At 58.8% G+C, this 9,352-nt stretch overlaps 2 protein-coding genes across 2 annotated transcripts; one reads left to right on the forward strand and one right to left on the reverse strand.

The window, feature by feature from the left end:
* Positions 1 to 1,114: 1,114 nt before the first annotated feature.
* Positions 1,115 to 1,875, forward strand: PTPRCAP (protein tyrosine phosphatase, receptor type, C-associated protein). The gene is made up of 2 exons (XM_006893407.1): positions 1,115 to 1,144; positions 1,267 to 1,875. Exons 1-2 carry the CDS (start codon positions 1,115 to 1,117, stop codon positions 1,873 to 1,875), a joined length of 639 nt encoding a protein of 212 aa, XP_006893469.1.
* Positions 1,876 to 2,317: 442 nt separating this feature from the next.
* Positions 2,318 to 7,643, reverse strand: RPS6KB2 (ribosomal protein S6 kinase, 70kDa, polypeptide 2). Its single transcript, XM_006893408.1, has 15 exons — positions 7,563 to 7,643; positions 7,209 to 7,249; positions 6,992 to 7,112; positions 6,706 to 6,774; positions 6,054 to 6,201; positions 4,856 to 4,913; positions 4,655 to 4,755; positions 4,354 to 4,444; positions 4,168 to 4,258; positions 3,941 to 4,048; positions 3,192 to 3,254; positions 3,011 to 3,088; positions 2,822 to 2,929; positions 2,619 to 2,734; positions 2,318 to 2,498 (listed from the first exon to the last, which is right to left on the reverse strand). The coding sequence occupies exons 1-15, from the start codon at positions 7,632 to 7,634 to the stop codon at positions 2,318 to 2,320; spliced, it is 1,446 nt and encodes a 481-aa protein (XP_006893470.1). The 5' UTR covers positions 7,635 to 7,643.
* Between the last annotated feature and the right edge of the window lie 1,709 nt (positions 7,644 to 9,352).

Genomic DNA, 9,352 nt, shown 5'->3' on the forward strand with positions numbered 1-9,352 from the left:
ACCCCTTCTAAACCCAGCCTGGACTTCTGGTAGTTCTCTGCTGAGTAGTGCTGTTCCAGTCGTTTAGATTAAAATAGGTCTGTGAAGCCCAGGGTGGGCCCCTACAAGGGTCCTGAGCAGGATGACAGGGCGGGTGTTGTGGGCAGGAAGCGGAAGTGTCGGGGCACCCCCAGTGCAGTGGGGAACACGAGAGCTCACTTCTCACTCAACACTGCCAGGGCTGAACGTGGGTGCTCGGAAGCTGGCTGGCTGACCCATGGTGAGCCCAGGGGCCTGCTGGGGTTCTTGGGGTGTGGGCAGCGGGTCAGGGATAGCAGCTCTGGGCCTTGGGAACTCTTGGAGGGACCCCGGGGGGACTGAGGCAAAGGTGAGAGATCCAGAATATTGTGGTGTAGGAGCCAGTCTGCACCCTTCTTTGGACTCGGGGTGGCCCGAGCTCCCACTCCAGGCCTCTTGTGGTGAACTTTCTCATCCCTCCTCTTGGGGACATGGACAAGGGGCAGTCCCAGCTTACATCATTGGAATCGAAGCAGGCATGGTTGGAATGGGGAGCTCAGCACTCAGCACCGCTCTGCACCCCCACCTGCCGTGTTCCAACCGCAGGCTTCCGCTGGCAGCTGGGCCTGCCCCCTCGTCCCCAGCCTTGTGTGCCCCTGGGACTCGGTGAACGGAAACTGTAGCTAGGGCAGCCCGTGTGGCTGGGAAGGGCTCTGAGGACCCCCACCTCGGGATCTGAGAGCAAGGTCTCAGGAAGGGTCCCTAAGCTGGTGTTGAGGGCTCTCGTCCTCCCTTGTGCACACCCCAGAAGAGGGTTCCTGTCCACTCGGGCGTTTGCCCAGTGCCTGCTGGTGGGTAGGTAGGGGTACTTGATAAACAAGACTGACCCACAAGCCTGTCCTCCTGATGGGGGCCCTGCACATGCTGACAGAGGAGACAAAGTGGGTGATAAGCCTGGAGCGGTGGGCTCGTCTAGAGTGTCGTGGGGGTGTGATGGGTGCTTGATAATGGAGCGGGGAGGCAGGCAGTGCCTCACTGAAGTGACATCTGAACCAAGATTTGAGGGTGGCAGGTGGGCCATGTGGTTGTCAGGAAGTGTCCGTGTCCAGGTGCAGCCATGCGAAGGTGCCGGGACAGCGGGAGCGTGGTCAGGAGGGGCAGCACCAGGTGCTGGGGTGGGCTTGGCCTTCTCTGCTTCAAGGTCCCCTCTCAGGAGGGCAAAGTGGCTCTTAGATAGACCACATATTAAGTCCCCACCTGTCCTGACAGGCTCTGCCCTGTGCCCTGGGGCTGGGGACCCTGCTGACCCTGCCGGGGGTGCTAGGCTCAGACGGCAACACTGCAGACAGCGCGGGCTCCGTCACCACCGTCCTGCTGCTGCTGCTACTGCTGCTGCTGCTTGTCGCCGGGCTGGCACTGGCCTGGCGCCGCCTCAGCCGAGACTCGGAGGGCTACTACCACCCAGCCCGCCTGGGGGCCCGGCTGTGGGGCCGCACACGCCGCCTGCTGTGGGCCAGCCCGCCAGGTCGCTGGCTCCGGGCCCGGGACAGGCCAGAGTCGCTGGACAATGACCTCGAGCAGCAGGAGGACGAGAATGAGGCTGAAGACTACATCGTGGAGGGCGGCCTAGGAGAGGATGAATCCCAGATAGAAGAGCAGCTGTGCAGAGGGACCACCAGCCTGGCGCCGGCTCCTGAGCAGGCCCAGGAGGTCCCTGATGGTGACAGCGCGGGGAACCTGGGCCTCCACACTCAGGGGCCAGCGGGATCAGGGGGCAGCTCAGAGGCCCTGCTCAATGACCTGCATGCATTTGCTGGCAGTGCCGCCTGGGACGACAGTGCTGGAGCCACCGGGGGCCCCCATGTCACTGCGCTTTAGGAAGCAGCCGTGATCCCCATGGTCCCCATCACACCCATACCCACTGTGCCCCTGCCCACACCCCACAAGGACTGTAACTCCCCCACCAGGCCCACCCCTCACAGAGCGAAAGCATCCTTTAGAAATAAAGTTCTCCAGCCTCCAGGCGAGGTGCTGGTCCTGTGGTGATCCTCCACTCCCGCCCCCCCACCCCTCCACTCCTGCCCACGTCTAACAAAAGAGCAGACCAAGTGCCATGATTCATCCTTTAATTCCCAGGGGCAGTGTCACACCAGCAGGCCCTGCCCGCAGTGTGGCCCCCACACTCATAATTCTGGGGTCACAGACACCCAACAAAGACACACTCTCACACTCACTCTGCCTCTCACACGTCCAGGTCTCAGAAACTGGTCCCCCATCCTGTCCTCAGTGCCTGCACGGAGGGGTCTCCCCACCCACCCTCCTATCGCCTGCGGTGCCCATGGCCCCTCTTGGACTTCTTGGTCCCTGAAGGGACAGGGATAGGCAGAGGGGCAGATCTGGGAAGTAGTGGCGGTGGTACGAGTAGAGGTAGTGGTGGCTCCGTGGTCTCTGGCCGGGCAGGGCTGGGTCGAAACGCCTCAAACGGTGAGAACTTCAGAGGGCTACAGAGGGGAGCAAGGCAGAGTTAGGGCTCCTCCAGACTGGGCCAGGGCCCCCCCAGACCAGACCAGGTGCAGGTGAGAGAACCAGTGCCTGCCCACCCACCTCTCCACATGTGGTACCTGATGGGGGTCCGGGGACTGCTGCTGAGGCGCCTGGGGGAACACAGCTTGGGCTGGAAGACGAAGCCCTCCTCTTTGACGCTGTCCAGGACACAGGGTGCCACGTACGTGAAGCCCTGGGGCAGAGGCCGAGACAGATGAGTGTCCTGCTTCCATTACCAGCCCACCTTCACCCCCCACTGGCACGGGGCCCCAGGACTCACCAGGAAGGCCTGCTTGGCACTCTCGCTGAGGATGGCACTGTCAGGACTGTCTACTGGGATCTGTCGTGTGAAGCAGGTATCAAACTGGCTCACGTCCTCCTCCGACTGCTAAGGTGAGCAGGGACAGGGGTCAGAAGGCACGTCCGGCCGGGTAAGGGACCCCAGCCTGCCCCCGGACCTGGAGCTTACCAGACAGGGCCTGTTAGGGGGTTCCACACGGCGGTCTAGCAGGTCATCCCAGTTGATGTTCCGAAAGAAGGGGTGTTTCTGTGGGTGGAACACCCCCAGATACAAGGTCAGACTCAAGCTGTTCCTGTACCCCACTACCCTAGGGCTCAGCCCTGCCCCATCATGGTGGTCCCAGACCCACCTGCACATCAGCACTGTCCCCTGGGCCACCTCCGAGCCGCTGCTTGGGATTCCGCTTCAGAAGCTAGGGGACAAGAGTAGAATGGAGGCCCGAGTGAGGCAGGTCCACCCATCTCCATTGCCTGGCAGAGAAGGCAGGTAGACTCCCTGAGCACTGTCAGGGTGGTCCAGTGGCCTCTTCTCTAAGCAGTCTTCTTGCCACCTCAGAGCACCTGTGCGGGAGCCCATCTCCACACCTGGATGGGACACCCACCAGGCGAGCCCCTCACACACTGAGCACAGCACCTCTAAAGGAATATCTTAGGGAAAAAGACCCATAAGCTTCTCGGGGGAATTCTGCTGTGCACGCCAGAGACCAGGGATTTGTTGTGAGTCAGCCAGTGCAGTCAGAGCCCAGCTCCACGTCCGAGTCAGCCAGTGTGGCCCGAGCCCAGACCCGTGCCCGAGGCAGCCAGTGCGGCTGGAGCCCAGACCCGCGTCTGAGGCAGCCAGTGCGGCCCGAGCCCAGACCCGTGCCCGAGGCAGCCAGTGCGGCTGGAGCCCAGGTCATTAGCAGTCAGTGCAGACAGAGCCCAGGCCCAAGTCGTCGTCATCAGTTAGCCAGTGCAGACCAAGGTCTCCACGGCAGCAGGCAGCGGCCCCAGGGGCGCCTCGGCACCTGCTCGGCCTGAAGCACAGGCTGTCTTGCTGAGTGGCCAGCAGGGTCTGCAAGGGAAGCAGCGGGGCCCTGACCAGGTGGGGGCAGCGTACCTTTTTGATGAGGTCCTGGGCATCCGGGGTGAGGTAGTTGGGCAGCTTCAGCTTCCCCTTGACAATCTTGTCTATGATTGTCTTCCGATCCCTGGCTGTGAAGGGTGGCTAGAAGAGGCAGGGCAAGAGGGACCGTGTGGGCTTTCACCAGGCCCCACCGTAGCCCCTGCTCCAGGATGGGGGTCTCCTCCAGCCCCCACCCCCATTCCCTTGAAGGCTAGACTTACCGATCCAGTGAGCATGTCGCACATCAGGGCCCCCAGGCTCCACCAGTCCACCGCTCGGTTGTGGCCACTGCGCATCAGAATCTCGGGGGCCCTGGGCAGGGTGGAACAGAGTGAGACCAGGCTCCTCGGGCTGCCATCCCTGTTGTGTCCTCCCCTGGGCTCCCCTCCCAGGTGACCACCACTCACATGTACTCAACGGTGCCACAGAAGGTGTGAGTGACAGCATCCTCGTGAACCGACTCCTTGCAGAGCCCAAAGTCTGTCAGTTTGATGTGCCCTGAGGAGGAAGAGCAGGGGATGGTTAGAGAGGAGCTCGGGCCAGCCTTCCCCACCTGTGGGCCTGCTGGGGCCTCCCCCAGGCTCTGTGATGAAACCGCGTGAGCACACACACATTCAGGCAGGCAGACATGAGTTCCATGCACACACACACACACACGCAGGCACATATAAGTGCACACAGCTGCGTGTCTGCGCACACAAAACGCACCCTGACTGTCGAGCATAACGTTCTCAGGCTTGAGGTCTCGGTAGATGATGCCCTTGGAGTGCAGGTGGCCAAGCGCCAGGGTGATCTCTGCCAGGTAGAAGCTGTGAAGATAAGTCGAGGTGAAGGTATGGACTGGGAAGAGCTGGCCAGGGGCCCTCAGAGCCCTTGGGGGGAGAGAGTGGGGTCAGGGGGCACACCTACCTGGCCACGTCCTCCAACAAGAAACCTTCTCGCTCCAGATGCATGAAGAGCTCGCCACCTATAACACAAACACGCCAGTGTCTCTGGGTGGGGCCCATGACCCTGATCTCTAAGTCTGAACTTCTTCTTGGGGAGAGAGGGGTGCAAGTCCTGCCCTACCTGCCTTACAGGACTGCCAGGGGGGCTCAATTCAATTCAGCAAACGTCTACCGATGCCTATTCGGTGCCCAGCCCTGTGCTGGGTGACGCTGGGGATGCAGACACAGAGAGACCCAGCCATTCCCCTCAGGATGCCAGGCCTGAGGGAAGATAGGCATGTGTGTGTGGGGGGGAGACAGACTGCTCAGACCGAGGCAGTGACTCCAAGCTTATGAGGCTATAAATCATCATGGGGGATTGCCTACCATTTCTCTCAAAGAGCTGCTGAGGGATGGATTTGAACCACCAGACAGGTATGGCCCTTTGGGTTAGCAGCATAACTTCCTATCTACTATGCCACCAGACCTCCCTATACAGAAGACAAGGGGCCACATAACACATTCTAATGCAAATAACAGAGAAAGCCTTGTGTGGATTCCAAGGTGAAGCTGAGATGGCAGGAGGCGTGCAGTGTGACGGGAGAACTTTAAGAGTCTGGGGCAGGTGGGAGTATTCCGTGGAGGCCAGGCTCTGGGCCGTGAGAGAGCAGTGCAGGTACAGTGAGTCCTCAGAAGATTCTGACTGGCAGTGGAGGGGATGTTAGAAAGGGGTGGGCTGCAGGCCTTGAGCTGGTTAACACAACTGCAGCTCCCTGAGAATGATAGTATCACTGAGAACGAACCAGCTGGGTGCAAGACAAGAAAGGGGTGGACCAGGGCATGAAGGAACAGAAGAAATGGACAGAACAGGCCCCACAGGATTTTATACATGTCCCACTCCCCAGAGCCATCCAACCCAAACACAGGTGAAGGGCACGTTAGGTGCTAGACAGACGTTTGCTGAATTAATGAAGGACAGACATGATGGATGGATGGGTGGGTGGATGCAGGGAGTGTGGGTCCCTAGTCATTCTCCAACCATCCTTTCTGAGGGTGCCTCCCGGGGAGCTCCCATGCTGCCTGCACTGCCTTCTGCCCACATGCGTGTCTGGGCCCCCATTTACCCTCCAACTACCCCTCCCGAGGGCACCTCCCAGAGCTCCCATGGCCCCCAGTCCTACCACTGAGGCACTCAAGGATGAGGTAGAGCTTGCCATCAGTCTGAAAGGCATAGGCCAGATCCACAATGAAGGGGTGCTTCACAGACTCCAGAATGTTCCGCTCAGACCGTGTGTGCGCAACGTCCTTGGCACTTCGAAGGATTCTGGCCTAGAGAGGCAAGGACCAGTTAGATCAAGAACCCACCCGAGGATCACATCCAGCGAGCTCTGGAGGCCTAGTGGCAAGAAGCGGCACTGCAATCCCAGAGGATCACATCCTTCTGCTGTGATCTCTGTTCTAGTCAGCAACCACCCTCTTCCAGGCTGCCTTATCTACCACTAGATTTCTCAATCCCAGCAACTACACATTTGGGATAAAATAATCCTGGGTCAGGGGCTATCTTGTGCATCTCAGGACATTTAACAACATCTCTAGCCTCTACCCAGTAGATGCTAGCAACATCCTCCAATTCTGACACTCAAAAAATGTCTGTAGACACTGCCAAACGGCCCTGAGGGTACAAAATTGCCTCCAGGTAGAAACTGGTACACAGAAGAATAATAAGGATTATACTGATAGCAGGTATCAAGCAGACAGAAACCAGCCAAAGCCAAACAGGGGCCATCAAGTCAGCGACTGGCCCCATCATGTCCACACTGGCCAGTGACTCACCTTCTTCAGGACTTTCATGGCGTATATTTTGCCCATGTTGGTGCCTTGTACCTTCCTCACCTGGAACACCTGTAGGGCAAGGGAGACCTGCTCAACCTACCGTTCCATGTCTTACCATCATAAAGCCCCACCTGGAAGCCCTGGCATAAGGACCAAGAGGTGGGGCGATTAAAGAGGCTTCCCCTTCCCTCCAGTTTCAACCTTTCAATTCCATCAGCAGTTTCACTGCCTGACATGCCTAATTCGCCCACCCTGGGGGCATGAGGAAGAGGGAGGGGCGCCATACCTTGCCAAAGTTCCCCTTGCCCAGAACACGCAGCAACTCAAAGCAGTGGGGCCCGATGCGCTCTGGACCAACGTTGACGCTGGTCTCAGTCAGCTCCACTTCTTCATACTGTTCCCCAAATCTGTGGACACAGAAGTGGATGGAGACACAGCTCCAGTACCCGTGGGTCCCTTCTCCACTGCACCCCACGCCCACCCCCACCGCGACCCTTACTTACTCCATGCTAGTCGACTTCAACTCGGGAAGGGGACACACGTCCTGTGAGAAACCGAGTAGTAAGCACCAAGGGAAAGACCAGAATGCAGCTCTCCGGCCCTCGCTGGCCAGTTTGGCCCAGGAGACGAAGGGGCGAGGGTGGGAGCTGGCAAGACAGGGGCCAAAGAGGAGAGGAGGTAAGGACAGGGGGAGAACTGGGCGGGCAGGGTTGGGGAGAGCCGAAAGCGTGCGATGGCGGGGTGAGACGAACAGGGAGGGACCCGAGAAGGACCAGGGTCTGCAGGGCTCGGAGCCCATTCCGGCTCCGGGACTCCGGCTGCGGTCGGAATCGAGCCGCGCCGGGAGGGGAACTTACCGCCGGGCTGAGCTCGAGCTCGCCCTCGCTAACCTCCTCCGTCTCCAACTCCAGGTGGAACATGGTACCCATGGAGGTGCCGGCCCCGAGGGTCCCTGATCCCATAATTAGCAGCACTCAGAGTGACAGTCCCGGCTCCCTGCCCCGACATCATCATTTAACGACTGGGATGACGCAAGCTGATGACGCACGCGGCGCGGCCCCCCTCCAATGGGTGGAGAGGCGGTGTCCGCCGCAAAGCCTTTCGGGAATTGTAGTTTTGGCTCTGATCTCCTCCTGGGAACTACTACAGTGGCAATTCTCCTAGGAAGTGAGGATCCACTTTCGGCTTTCGGCTTGGAGGAGGCCTCGGTGCAACTTTCTTCGGTCGTCCTGCATCTGGGTTCATCCGACACCAGCCACCTCCGCCATGCCGCCCAAGTTCGACCCCAACGAGATTAAAGTCGTGTACCAATTGAATCGTACCATTTAATCGTGCTAATGCGAAACCTATACTTGGACCAAGAGGCAGTAGTCAGAACAGAGCAGGGCAACACTGCATGGTTCAAAATTGGGGAGGGTGTACGCCAGGGATGCGTCCTGTCTCACAAAAACAAATAGATTCATCCTGTTGTTGTTGTTATGTGCCATCGAGTCGCTTGCGACTCATAGCGACCCTATGTACAACAGCCCTAAACCTTGCTCTATCCTGCGCCAATCGCACTGCCTCTGACACACCCATCCCGATTACCCCAGTCACTGAATCAATCCACCTCACAGAGGGCCTTCCCCTCCTGCGCTGTCCCTCTACTCTACCCAGCATGATGTCCCTCTCTAAAGACCTGTCTCTCCTTACAACATGTCCAAAGTATGTCAGGTGAAGCCCCAGAATCCTTGCCTCCAAGGAGCAGCCTGGTTTAATCCTCTCTACGATAAATCTCTTTGTTTTCTTGGCAGCCCACGGTACATTCAATACTCTTCTCCAGCACCACAACTCAAAGGTGTCAATTCTCCTATCCTCCCCTAGTCATCGTCCAACTCTCTGATGCATAACAAGTGATTGCAAAAACCATGGCCCTCACCAGGCAGACCCCAGTCTCCAGAGAGACACCACCGCTCCCGAGCACCCTGGAGAGGTCCCCAACCGCAGACTTTCCCATCGCAACACGCCTTCCAACTTCCTCGTTACTGGTGCCAAGAGTGTTGACCGTGGAGCCGAGCAAACCGAAGCTTTGAACAATCTCAATCTCCCCGCCATCCACCCCAACGCTACCGACAGGTCCAGTGGTGAGAACCCCCGCCCTCCCGACATTGAGCCCCAGTCCACACCGAAGGCTGCAGTCCTGGACCCTCCGCAGCAAGCGCACAAGGTCCTCCTCAGCCCCAGTGAGCAAGGCTGCGTCATCTGCACAACGCAGACTGTCCACCCATCCTAACGTGGACAGATCGTCCACCAATCCTAACGCCACGACCCCCCCCCATAGAGCCCCGCCTCCTGGATAATCCGCTCCGCATACAGGCTGAAAAGGCATGGAGACAGGACACATCCCCAACACCAAACCATGCAGTGCCGCCCCGCTCTGCTCTGACGACTGCCTCCCGGTCCAAGCACAGGCCCCGCATCAGCACGACCAAATGTTCCGGGACTCCCACTCCTCCCAGAGTCAGCCACAGCCCGTCATGATCCACGCAGTCAAACGCCCCTGCATAATCAATGAAACACAGATAGGCATTCTTCTGGTATCCTCTGCTTTCAGCTAAGATCCATTTAACATCAGCTACAATATCCCTAGTACCACGACCCCTTCTAA

Source organism: Elephantulus edwardii, unplaced genomic scaffold (assembly GCF_000299155.1).
Source record: "Elephantulus edwardii isolate Elephantulus edwardi_28Jun2011 unplaced genomic scaffold, EleEdw1.0 scaffold00126, whole genome shotgun sequence".
NCBI classification, from domain to species: Eukaryota; Metazoa; Chordata; class Mammalia; order Macroscelidea; family Macroscelididae; genus Elephantulus; species Elephantulus edwardii.